The 15,448-nt window shown below is 32.4% G+C and overlaps 3 protein-coding genes across 3 annotated transcripts; all 3 read left to right on the top strand.

Moving 5' to 3' along the window:
* Positions 1-248: 248 nt before the first annotated feature.
* On the top strand, positions 249-2,529 carry LOC134244440 (glutathione S-transferase-like). The gene is made up of 5 exons (XM_062726704.1): positions 249-535; positions 1,119-1,211; positions 1,461-1,567; positions 1,793-1,909; positions 2,147-2,529. The coding sequence occupies exons 1-5, from the start codon at positions 403-405 to the stop codon at positions 2,309-2,311; spliced, it is 615 nt and encodes a 204-aa protein (XP_062582688.1). The 5' UTR covers positions 249-402; the 3' UTR covers positions 2,312-2,529.
* A 4,444-nt stretch (positions 2,530-6,973) lies between these two features.
* Positions 6,974-8,958, top strand: LOC134244439 (glutathione S-transferase 1-like). Its single transcript, XM_062726703.1, has 5 exons — positions 6,974-7,212; positions 7,431-7,523; positions 7,798-7,907; positions 8,351-8,467; positions 8,559-8,958. Exons 1-5 carry the CDS (start codon positions 7,080-7,082, stop codon positions 8,721-8,723), a joined length of 618 nt encoding a protein of 205 aa, XP_062582687.1. The 5' UTR covers positions 6,974-7,079; the 3' UTR covers positions 8,724-8,958.
* Positions 8,959-10,461: 1,503 nt separating this feature from the next.
* LOC134244438 (glutathione S-transferase-like) lies at positions 10,462-12,065 on the top strand. The gene is made up of 5 exons (XM_062726702.1): positions 10,462-10,713; positions 11,106-11,198; positions 11,338-11,447; positions 11,604-11,720; positions 11,899-12,065. The coding sequence occupies exons 1-5, from the start codon at positions 10,581-10,583 to the stop codon at positions 12,061-12,063; spliced, it is 618 nt and encodes a 205-aa protein (XP_062582686.1). The 5' UTR covers positions 10,462-10,580; the 3' UTR covers positions 12,064-12,065.
* Positions 12,066-15,448: the final 3,383 nt, after the last annotated feature.

The following is a 15,448-nucleotide window of genomic DNA, read 5'->3' as shown; positions in this document are numbered from 1 at the left end:
ATTTTGGAAGGCAATGGGGTACATTTCGTCAGTGTTTTACCATTTCTTTTTCACCAAAAAGGAAGGAATGAAGAAGACCTACATTGTAAAAGATTTAATGATTTTTTTTTTTTTTTTTTTTGCAATTTCGAAATAATGAAATTATGCAAAGTATCGATAATAGATAACGCTAGGGTGGTTTACACATTCAGATATCCCCTGTAAAACTATATCACCACATTTTTTAGAGTAAAATTAATGCATCTTTTGTGTATATATGTGTAATATTAAAAATCAATCATGCGAAAAATGATTTAGAAAAACATCTGTGTGGGGTCAGGAATAAGAGCATACATGGGTATATAAAGCCCAGGAATCATTCACTGTATATAGTCGTGTTAAAGGAACCGTCACGTTTGTACAATGCCTAAATACGTGTATACATACTTTGACGCCAGGGGTCGGGCGGAGCCCGCTAGGATGCTGTTCGCCGTGGCCGGGGTCCCGTTTGAAGACCGTCGTATCAAACAAGAAGACTGGCCTGCTTTTAAACCAAGTAAGTACTAATAAGAAATTATTTTGTGTTCTTAACTTGTGCAGTCAGAATATTACACGTAGTTCATAGGCGTCGGAACCGGGGGGGGGGGGGGGGGGGGGGGGGGCCCCCCCCCCCCCCCCCCACTTTTTTTTCCAAATATATACTTAGTATAGACATTGAACATATCTACGTAGGTTTAGCCCCCCCCCCCCACTTTCCACAGATACGTCTTAGTATAGGTTCAACATTGAAAAGTGGTGGTGTTTGGAAAAAAAATTGGTACTGAAGTTCGAACCTTCTCTAATTGTTGTTTCCTATTGTGTAAACATCCAAATAATACTGTTATACCATGAACACAAAAGGTTACACCCTTTATAGATTTAAAAAAAAAAATAGAAAAATTAGTACTGTACGCTTTACATTCTGATTGTAAGTTATAGATTTACTACACACACACACACACACACACACACACACACACACACACACAGAGAGAGAGAGAGAGAGAGAGAGAGTTTGGGTGCAGATTAATGTACAGTTTGTGAATTATACGTTTTGTATACATACATGTACAATTGTACAAATTATATTTTTTCTTCAGAAACTCCACTGGGATCAATGCCAGTGTTGGAAGTTGACGGTGAATGTATTGCTCAAAGTCTTGTCATCTTTCGCCATCTGGCAAGGTGTTTTGGTATGTCTCAATACATCGCTGTGGATTTTAAATTTCAATCTTCATGAAAAAAAAAATAAGAGAAGACAGAATTTGTTGAAAATTTGTCGAATTCAATTGCAAGTAATCGTGAACTGGTATGTAAATACTAGAAAAAAGGATAAAAATGTTTTATATGTTTGAGAGCAACTAAAAATTTCCATAACTAAAGATCATTGCAGAACACATGTACATAAATTACTAGTAAGCACTAATTGCTTTAATCTCCAGGTCTAGATGGCAAAACTCTTTTGGACAAAGCAAGAATTGAAGAAATTGTTGAAAGCCTCACTGAGGTCAAAGAAGCTGGGTTCAAAATTGCTTTCTGCCAGGATGAGGTAAAATCACTCCGTATATAGTTTTTCTCTAAACTGATTAATTTTCAAACTCAAAATATTCTCTTCTTTTTTTTTTAAGTCCCCCCAATGTATAGTAGTTATCTGTGACACATGTACGTTTTATGTTTTGATTTGAACATATTTTATTATGCAAAAACATAAATGGATTGGGCAGCAGGCATAGCCTATATAAGCCCTCTCCATATACGTTTTATGTTGATACAGGAAGAGAAGAAAAAACTCCAGGAGAGCTACATGAAGACTTTTGAAACTGTATGTAGTCGCATAGAAAGCATCATTTCATCCAACAAATCAAAAGATGGGTGGGCAGTAGGCGACAAGGTGAGAATAGTCAAATGACAAAGACACTGGCCAAAATCTCATAAGTTCTCCTTTACAATATTTTGTATTTCGATATCATTTTCATATGATTAAAGTCGAATTACAAAAGGTAATTTTATCTAAAGTTAAGATCAAATATAAGATATGTTCAATGTATGCAAAGACGGTAAAGACTTACAATGATACTTGTAACAAATGCATATTTTTATGATGAATCGTATGGTTTTATTTTGGCAGATGAGCTTTGCAGATATCATGTTGTTCGAAGTTTTTGAAGGCACCCTTAAACAAGATCCTTCAGCATTAGACAAATTCCCCAAAATCAAAGCCTGTCGCCAGAAAATGGAGGCAAACAAGAACTTGAAAGATTATCTAAGCAAAAGGAAGGAGACACCATTCTAATGTTTATAGTTAATTAGATTAATTTATATTGATTATTCTTTGACATTGATGTGAGTTATTGACATGCATTAAGTTACTTATTTGTTAATACTGTACACAAGTCTACACTTTGAAATTTAAAAACGTTGAAAAAAAAATCTGATATATTATTGTACATCAGTCTAAACTAAGCAATTTATATAAATGTAAAGAAAATGACCAGATAAAAATTAACTTAAAAAATGATTTTGTTGTTGTTATGAAGCATCTTCGCTTGCTCAGGGTGTTTATAGACAGAATTTTGCCTGACAAATGTCAGGCAAGAATCATACTATACTAGTACCTTCATGTAGCGAATCACCAGAAGGCTGGGCTGTTGGCAAACGGATAAGGATACAAAGATTTTAATTCTAATTTTTCAATAGTTCATCATAAAGGTCAAAGGTGTCATCTTTTAGTTTTCATTTTTTTTTATTATTCTTTAAGCCGAAGGCTCATCAGATTTTATACAGAATATAAAGAGTACAGAATAAAACATTATATACAAAAATACACAAAGGCTTTAGATATCAATAGTAATTACAAATTAGACTTTCGTAGAGCAGTAGCTTTATGTAAAATTTTTCCAAATTTTCTAATAGATCAAAGGTTGTCATTTTGATTGCCTCTTAATCTAATTGCACTCAATTACGCAGTACTCTTAAACATACATAGTATGCAGTGTATTTTTAAAATAAAGGATATGAAGAAAACGAACATTATTCAATATCAAAGTCCATAAAGCAAAAAATTAGAGCAGAGGAAACACGGTCCTCCAAAACTTCAGAGGTGGGATCAGGTGCCATGGAGGAGTGAGTATCCCTTCTGACCGGTCACATCTGCCGTGTGCTTCTTGTCATTATCGGGAAATAACGGAAAAATCCGTTGTCAATACAGTGTAAAAATAATAGACTAACAATTAGTATGAAAAAACGTCAGTCAGCATTTGACTCAATGATAAATTGTATTTGCTGATAAGGTCAATGTATTGACCATAGAACTTATGAAATGGTTACTTTAAACGAGATTGCTGATATTCTTGTTTCGTTAACTTGTATATACCGGGTGTGCCAAAAACTTATACAATGTATAATGTTCTTTACTGGAAGGTCTAAGAGATCTGATCCAAAGGACCATAGTTAAACCTATATATTCAAGTCCATCGTCAAATTTTGATCTGAGCTTTCTTTCTGGTTCTATGATGCGTATTTTCTTTTATTTTTCTCAGAAGTTTCATCTATTTGAACTTTTACCCACGCTTTTATACTAGACTTCATTGTCATTGAGAATAATCAGATGGATACCAGTAGATGGTAAAGAGATTGACGTGTCTTCTGCTTCGTGTTTTTCAGATGTCGTTTGCAGACATCATGTTGTTTGAGGCCTTCGAAGAAATCGTTGCCCAAAATCCGTCAGCTTTAGGTTTTCTAAAAATCAAGTCTTGTCGACAGAAATTAGAAGCAAACAAAAACTTGAAAACATATCTCTCAAAACGGACACATACTAGATTCTAGTGTTTCTATTTAATTTTTTCTTCTCAGCGAAATAACTATCAAAAATTTTTACTTCTCCTCGAAAGTGATGCAAAATAAAGAGTTGAAGATTCCATTTTTGAGTGATTTGTTGTACACCACAAAGTACTATAGAAAATCTTGCAGTAACAGTCTGCAAACACGAGACAAAAAGTTCTGTAAACCTATTACCGATCCATATTGTTTGACCTCATTTGATCTCGCCTATCTTTTTAAGTACAATGGCTACATTTTAGCTAAATCCCAGTATTGCTATAAAACGACAATAACTGTATAATGCATTTTACTCCTACAATATCGCCCCATTATGATTCAAATACAAAGACTGAATTTACGTTCTCTTTAAATCTATGCAAGTTAACAACAGTTGGGAATCAAACATTAGAGCTGTGCTTTGATTTTATATCAAGATGAATGCAAAGTGCATAATACCTTTTTTATTCACACAACTCGACAGTAAATTACCATTTGATATGTATTCATTCGTTTTTGAGAGACAATGACAAAAGAATTTAAACTTTAGTGCTTTAACTAGCAATGGTCGAAGACTTCAATATGACATTTTAAATGTGAATGTTACAAGAATTAGAATAATTTGCCATGAATAAAAAAATGAAGTTTTCAAAAAGGAAAAGTACATCACAAAAACTTAAAAATAATTATCTGTGTTTTCTCCCATGGTATTCATGAATGAAAAAGAAGTCCGTTTAAATTCAATAGGCCAACCCTGAATTTTGATAATTATTCAAGTAGTTACACTTCCATAACGATGAATTTTTTTTTTTAATCAAATTATGGTTAAAATGAAGCATCAACAAAGTTTTATCTCACTTTCTAGAGGACCAAACACTAAAACTTGGTCTTATTACCCGGTACATGTATATCATACAATGTACCTTTATCCTAAACATACCTTGACCTTGGAGAAGAAATTTGCTATGGTAGAAACACCCTGCATGCAGTGAACCCTACTAGCAGATTCGTGGACTAGTTAAATAATGGTATCAGGTTATGCAATAATTGAATACAAAAATGTGTTAACTCAATCCGCCTTTAAGATTTCAAAAAGGAACATGACTTAATAGTAATAAAATAGAACTTTAAAACTTCTTGTGATTAGTTAACATAAAGACGTGGTAAATTTTGCCTTGTTACTTTTCAATATTTAAACTCCATTTTAAAGCTGATACATGTACAAAAAATATTAGTGAAATATTAAGACTGAAAAATATTGTATACAATAAAACCCCTCACCGCACAATGTCCGTAAGGACAAATGCCTTTCACAGTATGGTGTTTTCGAATGGGACGTAGAAAACTCACAGTCACGGGCAAGATAGGTAGGATATCTACTAAAATAATCGTTTGTAAAGCGAGAGATAAGTTCGTAATGTTAAAATTCCACAGAGAGCTAAACTGTCAGCAAGAAGGTCACAACAGAAAGGTTAGCCTTAAAACCAAGGTCGTATCAAGACAACAAACTCATCTGGATGGTAAAACAGAGTGAAGTTTAAGAAGTTTGGTATAAGATTATAAAGGTCCCCCCCCCCCCCCAAAAAAAAGAAGAAAGATCGGGAACTTAAAATTTTCTCCCGGACATTTGTCCTGTATACTTTCTTATTCGAAATCAATTATTAATAGAGAAGGAAACATCGAAATTACTGTTTAATCATATGGATCATTTTTCTTTCAATAGACGAGGATACCAATCCAAATAGGTCATTAATTATAGAATAAATTATTTGTTCTATGAGTGTAAACTTAGAAAAGTTCAAGGTCATTGTCGTCAAAGAGTTTTTAAAAAAAGAATAAGTCGTTCTTATAAGATTTTATCTGAGCAAATATTTGTGTTAACAACTTTTGCTTTTTATTTTCAAAGTTTTAGGTGATCAAAACGGTAGTCTACTTTCGAATTGTTTTTTTTTTTCATTATGATAAATGTTGGGAATTTAAAAAATGTAGTCTTTGTAAACGTTTGACCCCCTCGTGCAAATCAAGAAACAGGTAAATTAATAGTTTACTTAATTGCATCTGTTTCTATAAATTTGTTTTTGCTTGTTTTAATTTCAATTTATTTATTGTTTAGTTAAATTATTTTTTGTTAATGTACGTCTTTCTCGTAACGAAAACTTTTGAATCAGAATTAATATTTACATTGTTTGCATGAAAATAAACACAAGTAATGTTTAGTAGCAACACAGATAAGAATCCTAGATTTTGACCTCATAGAGAAGAAAGTGGTGAAGTCAATTCCACTAATCCTGGCAGCTTAATTGTTCCATTTTCTTCAATACAATGTGTATATTTTGGTTTTTTAAAATCTAAAATCTAATTTGATTTTAATTTTTATGAGACTGAACCGATTTTCATCTACCATGACATCACGAAAGGAGCAAAACCGAACATTTTATTTTTTCATGATCAGGTCATATTACACTGGCTTCTGAGAGAGTTTAAATGAAGATCAACAAGTTTGACCTAGGGTATTAAAGAAACCAGTGGGCATGAAAATATTAATGATTCACTAACATATAGACAGGAGATATTTCCAGTTCCATTCACCAATGTAAGCCAAGGTATCAATATTGCCACATTTACAGACAGCCAAGTTTTCAATCTTAAACAATGATGAGCACAAAGTTTATAGTTCATTACATTTTTGATAGACACAATATTGGAGATCGGGTCTAAGAAAATGAACAGTAAAACTCCATTAAGCAACATTAATTTACAATGCCAAAATAGAGTTTCGACAGGAAAGTAGTTTTAAGAAAAAAATCGTACAAAAATATAATTCAAAATTGTAATTTTTAATATGAAGGTCCATGCAAATACACAATTGTTTTTGTTAGTTATAATTGTTTGCTGCTCATGAAGTTAAAACTTCCTATAGATATTTAAAATAATATGAAAACTAATTTGAAGACACGACTTCATGGAAGAAGGGACAATTGAAAAGTAAACCGAGATTTAAAGATCTTGAAAATGAATTTTTTTAAAAATTTCAATATTAGCCTTGAACATGAATAAGTTAATGTCAATAATTTCAGGCATTGATCAATTTGAGCATAATGATTTGTTTGAAGTATACGTTAGATAATGACCTTAGCATGTGATTTTCCATGGTCAAAATTAAGAACAAGTCCAGATCGGGTATATAAAGCTCGGCATCGACTAAACCTGACCTCATTCGTGTCAAAGAACGGAACATCAGTACAATGCCTAAATACGTGTTCACCTACTTTGACGGACGGGGTAGGGGGGAACCCGGGAGGATGCTTTTTGCCGTGGCCGGAATACCTTTCGAGGACCGTCGAATCAAGCAAGAGGATTGGCCAGCTCTCAAACCAAGTGGGTATCAGTATTATCAGGAATAAATGTAATTTTGATAAAATGACATACTTGTTTGTATATTTTAACCATAATCAAGTTTAGATAATTGCTAATGTTTGTTCAAAACATATTCACATTTAGCGCCTTTCTGTAATGTACAGCTTATGAACAAAGGTACATAATTTTTTATCTTTGAATTCTAATTAATCTGTGGGACTTATTGTTTTGCATTCCAGAAACTCCCGGTGGATCACTACCAGTTCTGGAGATAGATGGCCAGCCTATCACTCAAAGCCTGGTCATTTTTCGACATATAGCAAGGACTCTTGGTAAGTCGGAATACAGAACTTTTTGTAAGAGGCAAATTGCGTGTATATCCTAAACGAGAAAATTTTCACAATGATGAAATAGATTTTAATACACTGCATTGTGTGAGGTCGATGACACAATGATTGACTCGATCTTAAAACATTCTGATGAGGAAAAATAACCTTTAATTCATTTTGCCAAGAAGTAGATCATTTAAATGTTCACACGTTTACTTTGTCATGTTTATTCAGGAAAAACGTGTTTATATATCGATATTTTATGTTCCATTAAAAGGTTTAGATGGACAAAATTTGTTGGACAAAGCAAGAGTAGAAGAGATTGTAGAATATCTTGTTGAAGTTAAAGCAGCTGGATTTAAAGTATTTTTTGGTCCCAAGGATGAGGTATAAAACCAGATCAATTACCTAATAAGTGTACAAGCTAAAACCATTTAAAAAAGAAATGTTTGCTTGCCCTCTCCCGATTCAGATAGGTGGCCTAGATGGGAAATGTTTTCCCCAGAAAATTTTACCTTACAAGTATTTTTTGTGGGATAAGATGAATAAAAGGGAAAACAGTATTGTGTCTTGAATTTTGAAAAAAAAAGTTTAAAGCCATTTTTAGTCAGTTGGTCGGGAGAGGGTAACCAAACAACGTCTTTAAGATGACATAATCAAACAAATGTTCATGCATATATCTACAAAATGATGCTGGAGTTCGATTAAATAAATTTAAACCTAGAAACGCACATTAAAAAAAATAAGAAATTCAATGCCGGTATTGTATCGAAAATGATCAGAAACTTCATTCATGTCTCCTATTCACATTGTATAATATTTGGACACAGGAATCGCAGAAAAAGCTGAAGGAGGATTACATGGCAGCTCTAGAGAAATCATGTACTCAGATAGAGAGGATCATGTCCTACAATAAATCCTCGGACGGTTGGGCTGTCGGCAATAAGGTAAAAGTGTTCACGTGATTAATCTGAATATAGAAATGCCAAAACGAGGAAACGAAACAATTGCAATCATTTGATTGGTTTGGAATTTCAGATTTCATTTGCGGATATCATGTTGTATGAAGCATTTGAATCCACTGTTGAAAACCATCCAGCTGCATTAGACAAGTTCCCTAAAGTGAAAGCCTGTAGACAGAAAGTCAAGACCAACAAGAAGATGCAAGAATACCTCAGCAAAAGAAAGCAAACGCCATTCTAATTTCTCTAGTCATTACATTGTATATTTATTAGTGAGAATGTTACTTTTATAACTGAATATGTAACTGATAGAAAGGATATTACTTTTTTGTATCATTTGCAAGGAATTCGTGTGCATGAGCATCAAATGACTTTGTAAAGACTGAATTGTTTTATTTCAACCTCATTTTTCTTAATATTATATGTGTATTTAACTTATAGTTAGCTTTTTTTGTATTTATAATCTTATATTTATATTAAATGAGAAATAGAAATAGAAAAAAAATGTTCACTTTATATTTTTCTCTAAACAAAAGCACAGAGAGAGAGCGTTAAAAGTACATGAGATGGTTCTTTCTTTACTCTTACGTTTTATTCTTGTTTCAAAATGTTCAAAGTATGCAGCTGTTTATCAATGTATTGTTCATGATCCCACTATATAAATAACATACATATAAACCAGGCACGTATTTTTTCTCTTACCTGATATATAAAAGTTGCCCAAAGTAATCCTGCACTTTTTTCAAAAACAAACAAATTTTCTTTATAACACTACACTGTGCTGAAATGTGGGGGGGCCAACTTCCTTTCAGTATACATTTTCTATAGTAAAGGTAATGTATCTTCTACGTGCCTGTAAACACTATATCAAAATTGTTTTGATTTATAACCTTATTTTTCCCTTGTGTGCACACAACAAGTCAATACAAAAAAGATGCATTTGGAATGTGTTTTTCAACAGTGCAATTACCATTATATATCAAGAGAAAAAATAACTTAAAGCCAACCGATGACCGCCATACTAAGTTTATTTTTCTAGCTCTAACACTAATATACAAAATGTAATAAAAAGATAAATTATAATTTTCTTCTCGTTTTAAAGAAAACGAATTGAACAGGGGAAAAATCATCCGAAGATATAATGGAAGTATAAGGATATGATTGATAACCTTTTTTCTTTGTTACAATTTCCATACGCCTGTGGGTGAATACATGATCCCTTCTAGTATAGCCCAGTAGCACGTAGCGCATTAGTTAGTTAGTAATTTAGTTAGTTTATTTGCTTAACGTCCCTTTCTCGATGTTTCACTCATACTGAGACACAACCACTTTCTGGAAAGGGCTGTAAATTTAATCTTTTACTCGACACTCAGGGCTTTTTTTGAGCATTGAGGTTATTTTTCGTGCCAGTATCAACTACGATGTGAGAGTGGTCTCTAAGTCCCTGAGTGGTATTCGTACCCTGACGTATGGATCAACGCCCAACGAGCAACCGCTCTGACTACTGTGCCACGCATTAGATAGAGTTTCGAGTAAAGGTTTGAACTTTACTTTGCAGATTTAAAATTGTTGCAATATAACACTGTTAAAAAAATCAAGTCCCAATGTGCCAATACATGTTGGCAGGAAAGTGAATCTTCAATGCTCATGAGTTCAATCAAATATTGCAGTTTTCAAGGGAATTGACGATGTCCAAGAAAAAGAGATAGATTTTGAAGGGATAAAGATTTAAAGAAAACAAACAAACAAGATAGAACACCTTCTTAAAATTATCACTTTTTTCTACAGTAAGTTAGATTTTAATATTTCAGGTAAAATTTAAATTTTCTTTTGTGGTAAAATGAAGAAATTTTATGTATTAAGAAAAAAAATGTTTAAAAAAAGTAGAGAGAAATGATTAGAGCACTTATTGTATTTTTACCATAAATCTCCGTTTTTCTCCAAAGAGAAATTAAAATTAAAAAGCGCTGTGTTAAATCTAGGACATCTGTGACAGTTCAAACACTGACCCAGGTCATTTCGAAATTGGTAAACAAATACAAATCATTAAATTGACTGATGAATAATCCAGTTCAGTTCATTGAATCGAGGAGTCGACATGCCAAAGTACGTTTACCATTATTTTGATATTCGGGGGAGGGGGGAGCCGGGGAGGATGCTTTTTGCCATGGCGGGGATACCTTTCCAGGATGAAAGGATACCTCAAGCTGACTGGCCAAAGTACAAAGCAAGTAAGTTTTTAAAATTGTTTAGTCGATATAATGTACACTTGTGGTATTTCTGCCCTGGAAAATCTTTGTAGGTTAGCAAAAAAAAAAAAAAAAAAAAAAATTAAGTTAATTATTTTTGATATCACTTCAAACACTATTTCTCTTAAAAATATTCTTGCTTGATATTGTTTATTATTTTTATTATTCACTGAAGTGCTCACTCATTCAGATAATCAAAAGCACATTTTTCAAAATAGTATTAAAGTATGACATTTTCCATTAAAATCCTTCTAAAGATAATACTTTTGATGACCTAAATGATTTTAGTTTCTTTGTCATAAAACTCCTTTAATCTACACAAATAACTGTAGCTTTTCCTTCAATGAAGCATGCTGAATATTTTTTCTTAACAGAAACCCCAGCCGGTTCTCTCCCCTATTTAGAAATAGATGGAACAGTTCTAACCCAAAGTCTTGTTATATTTCGACATCTATCTAGAATGTTTGGTAAGAGTTTCGTGGAGTACATTAAATGATTCTTAAACAAATGTTAAATATGATGGGCGAAATATAATACTAAAACAATAAAGAAGATCAAAACAAGGTATATTTCTTCAAACTGTATTTGACTCTTGTTTATTTTCAGGACTTGATGGCGACTCTTTACTGGATAAATCAAAAGTAGATGAAATTACGACATATCTTGCAGAGATGAAAGAAGCAGCATTTAAATGTTATCTCGGACCGCAAGATGAGGTATGAAATATACAATGTACATGTAGATATCACATTATTAAAATGTTTCAAAAGTATTCTTAAAAATATTCTTAAAACTCGTAGAAGTTTACAGTTTGAGATAATTTATTTAAAGTAATAGTTTTTAAAAAAAGAAAATCTGTCATCTTTACATAGGAATCACAGAAGACATTAAATGCACAATTTGTGGATACCGTGAATAAGTCTTGTAAGCGAATCAACGAAGTAATATCCACTAATAAAAATTCAGATGGCTGGGCAGTGGGCAAAAAGGTGAGAGAGTAAAGATCTGGGACTTTAAATTGTGTACTTAACACTGAGGAGTTTGTTTTGTAAAATTTTAAGTTTGGTGGAAAACTACGAGTATTTTAACAAAAGATCAATATTAGGAAAATGGACTTTTAGAGAAGAACCAAAACAGAAAGTTGAACAAATTTCTTTTTCTTTGTAGCTCACTTTTGCGGATATATCTATTTTTGAGGCATTTGACGTCGTTTTACAAGGCCAGCCGAATATTTTAGACAAATATCCACGGATTCGGAGTGTTCGTCGTAAAGTGGAAACCCACAGCGTCATGCAAAAATACCTAAGTCAAAGAAAGCAAACGGCATTTTAAAGACTTTTTATTATCACTTTGTAAACTTTTGAAAAAAAGAATTGCATTATACATTTATTATTATTTCTATTGCTTTGAAAGATGGTGAGCAAATATATAATCATGGGGCAATACATTGAAAAAAAATTATTTAGGGTTTGGAAATCGATATTAGCTAGGCTTATAACAAAAGCCCACTCGTAAGTCTTGTCAGTAGTCTACACTATATTTCTGTACTCTTACACTTTTATTGCTTTAGTTCAATGAAATTGACATACTTACAGCTGAGATTTATCAAGTAAAAGATATAAAAATACGCTATATAGATATTGCAAACATTACTGATTTCATCTGAGGGAATCGCTGAGATACACTGGGATGAAGTGATTCATTATTGAGGATAAAGATTTATGGTTTCCATTTTCAGAAGGACTAATTTATAGATGAAACGTGTTTTTGTATATCCTTTAAGTTGATGAAACAAGAATATCAGAAGTCTCGCTTAAAGTCATCATTTCGTAAGTTTTATGGTCGATACAATGACAATGTCAGCATATACAATTTATCATTGAGTCAAATGCTGACTTAAGTTTTTCATACTAATTGTTAGTCCAGGATTTTTTCGTGTTTGACAAGAAGCACGCGGCGGGTGTGACCGGTCGGTAGGGGATGCTCAATCCTCCGTGGCACCTGATCCCACCTCTGATGTTTGGGTGTCCGTGTTTGCTCTGCTCCTATTTTGTATTGTTTTATGGACTTTTGATCTTGAATACTCGAATTTCTCGTTCTAGAAAGTTTTCATAGGTAGAACATACTTTCGAATATCTAATCAACTGAGAGATATAAACTCCGTATTCAGTTGATAAGGATAGACTGCTTCACAAGTAAGGAAAGTTGAGGGTTGGAAAGTTTAAGTCACGTGTATCATAAAGTTGTGTTGTTAGGTTAAATATCAATTCTTTTCCGGGTAAAATAGCCAATAAGAAACAAATGTACCAGACTGACTCTGTGGTATCTTTTACCAGTATTTCAAGCTCACTGGGATATATTGTGTCAACACATGGATGGAAAAATATATTGTTAATTGACAACGATTTATCTAGATGTCGAGTTGATATCCACAACAAGTTTTTCTTTTTCTCATGTACAAGATTTTGAATTAATTCTGCTTCAAAGAATAGAAAAGTAAGTCTGCTTAAAACGGGGCACAATTGGCACTAATGGGAATTCCAACAGATTATTGGAAAACCTGGTCTCTAAAAACCATACAGATATTTGTCAATCAGAAACTCAAGCATCTTTTTGATATCAACTTCAGAGTACTTGCGTGTGCAATCCGAATGTCTTTAACAAAATAATTTTGCAAATAACCAATGATAAGGAACAATTTAAGTAAATTTAAGAGTTCCACATATATTGAAAAAGCAGCTGTCAATGATGTCGAAATTTTATCATGGGGAATGGTGGTTGCATATAAGGTTGAAAAGTCGTACACTGTAAGTTTTTATGTTAATTTTGGTAAAATGAAGATTTCAAGTTTTCTAAACGTTCATTGGAATTTTTAAATATCCACATTTGATTTACTTCTCGAATATTTTGTTGTACAGTACTTTCGTAGTTAAATGTTGTTAATATTTTAGTGAGGATAAAGAAAGAGACTTGGTAGAACATTTACTGGAACCTGCTGTTTATCATTGTTCGTACTTTAAAGTACTGTATTTGAAAAATAATATGCTAAATAGTGGCAAGAGAATTATCAATTAATATTGTCAGCAAAACATTAATTTACGGTACCAAACCTAATATCCTGTCAATTTTTTATTGTAAAATATCGAATTCCTCTGTTTTATCGATATGATAATGTGATAAGGGTTAAAAGGTATTAAGCGATGACTTTAGTTTATGTCAACACATGTAGAAGAGATTCTTGCCAACATTTTAATTCCATTGAAGCTATAATAGTCGACAGGTCCATTAAGATACTCTAATTACAACGGACCTTGCGAATTACTAGAATTACAAATTTTATACAAAGGATTTTTTCCTTGTCAAACGGGACATCTGAGAATTTGTTCTAAATAAATTTTTATGAAATTGTTATCAAGGACTATAACCATATAATCTTTTTCTTTCGCCTTTTTCTCTCTAGTAAGAGATATAACTCATTCGATGAGTACGTATTTACGTTCAACACAACTATTTTCTTAAATTCTGTCACTAATATTCTATATTTTGCTTGAATATTTTTTATCCAGAAATATTATCAACTTATTAAGTGAAAAGATGATTGTGTCTTTAAAGGAAAAAATCGTTTAGAAAATCATTTGACTACGCTGTGGTCACAATCGTTACACGATAAATCTTTTTAATTAAGTTATAAATATAGTAATCGATACAATTATTGTAGGTGTTGCAGAAAAGTACAAAACTCCGTGTATATGGGTTATTCCTATTTTTTCTGCAAAAACTATAATCTTTATGTGTTTACGTTAAAACAAGGAATTAATTCTATTCAAATCAAAATTTTCTCTCCATGTAGACTTGAGAGAACTGCTTCATTGAATAACAAGTAAATGTACTAGTTCAAGATATATCTGAGGTATAATGAAACCACATTTAAAACTAAGATGATTTAATTGAGATATTTAGATATACAGTATATCGACGACATATTAACATTTAACAATAATTACTTCCAATCGTATGTCGACTCGATATATCCCAGTGAACTTGAAAAAAAGCACGCTCTACATACGAACAATTTCAAAAATCGAGAAAAACAATTGACATTGAATGTGCTGTAAAAATGTATCAACAATTTCTTTGACTTCGTTGAAAGTCACTTTTTGCAAGTTCTATGGTCGATACAATGAATTGTAAACAAATGCAGTCTATCAATAAGTAACTTGAATTTTATCTGTTTGCCAGATTCTGACTGTCACAATTAAAAGAAGACATTGCGGACACGACCAGTCGACTTCTAATGTTGTTAGTCGTCCGTATTGGCTCTGCTACCGATTTATATTGTTTCTAGGACCTTTGAACTTTGAACTAGATTTGTTTTTATTTGTTTTCTCTTGATTTCATGTTATATACGTATATATTTATGATTATCTTTTTATAGTTCGGTAAAAATTCTCGATCTTGACCTAGATTTTATTGTTTCCGACTAAAGACGATGCATGGTGATCGACTTTTTAAAGTTTTCTCTGCATGTCTGTATATAGGGGTAGGAGCAAAGATATGTTTTTGTGCTGGCCATTTTTGATTTGACTTTTTACAACCAACTTACTTGTATTATATTACAGTGCTTTACTGAAACAAAACATAGCAATTCTGCTTGATCAACCTTTCGTTTTGTTGTTTCTTATCTGGGATTATAATTTGGTTGTTTTTTTTATGATTT

The sequence above is a fragment of the Saccostrea cucullata genome, unplaced genomic scaffold, assembly GCF_032062105.1.
Source record: "Saccostrea cucullata isolate Sc308-1 unplaced genomic scaffold, CSIRO_AGI_Scuc_v1 ctg359, whole genome shotgun sequence".
Lineage (NCBI taxonomy): Eukaryota > Metazoa > Mollusca > Bivalvia > Ostreida > Ostreidae > Saccostrea > Saccostrea cuccullata.
Note: the sequence above shows the minus strand (reverse complement) of the source record. Positions and strands in the feature narration are given on the sequence as shown.

Excerpts from the sequence above, each read along its gene's own strand:
- LOC134244440 (XM_062726704.1), top strand. The coding sequence starts at position 403 with ATGCCTAAATACGTGTATACATACTTTGACGCCAGGGGTCGGGCGGAG. Across the intron at positions 1,212-1,460 it reads CCATCTGGCAAGGTGTTTTG|GTCTAGATGGCAAAACTCTT; the intron begins GTATGTCTCAAT and ends TTTAATCTCCAG. Across the intron at positions 1,910-2,146 it reads GGTGGGCAGTAGGCGACAAG|ATGAGCTTTGCAGATATCAT; the intron begins GTGAGAATAGTC and ends TTATTTTGGCAG.
- LOC134244439 (XM_062726703.1), top strand. The coding sequence starts at position 7,080 with ATGCCTAAATACGTGTTCACCTACTTTGACGGACGGGGTAGGGGGGAA. Across the intron at positions 7,524-7,797 it reads ACATATAGCAAGGACTCTTG|GTTTAGATGGACAAAATTTG; the intron begins GTAAGTCGGAAT and ends TTCCATTAAAAG. Across the intron at positions 8,468-8,558 it reads GTTGGGCTGTCGGCAATAAG|ATTTCATTTGCGGATATCAT; the intron begins GTAAAAGTGTTC and ends TTGGAATTTCAG.
- LOC134244438 (XM_062726702.1), top strand. The coding sequence starts at position 10,581 with ATGCCAAAGTACGTTTACCATTATTTTGATATTCGGGGGAGGGGGGAG. Across the intron at positions 11,199-11,337 it reads ACATCTATCTAGAATGTTTG|GACTTGATGGCGACTCTTTA; the intron begins GTAAGAGTTTCG and ends GTTTATTTTCAG. Across the intron at positions 11,448-11,603 it reads ATCTCGGACCGCAAGATGAG|GAATCACAGAAGACATTAAA; the intron begins GTATGAAATATA and ends ATCTTTACATAG.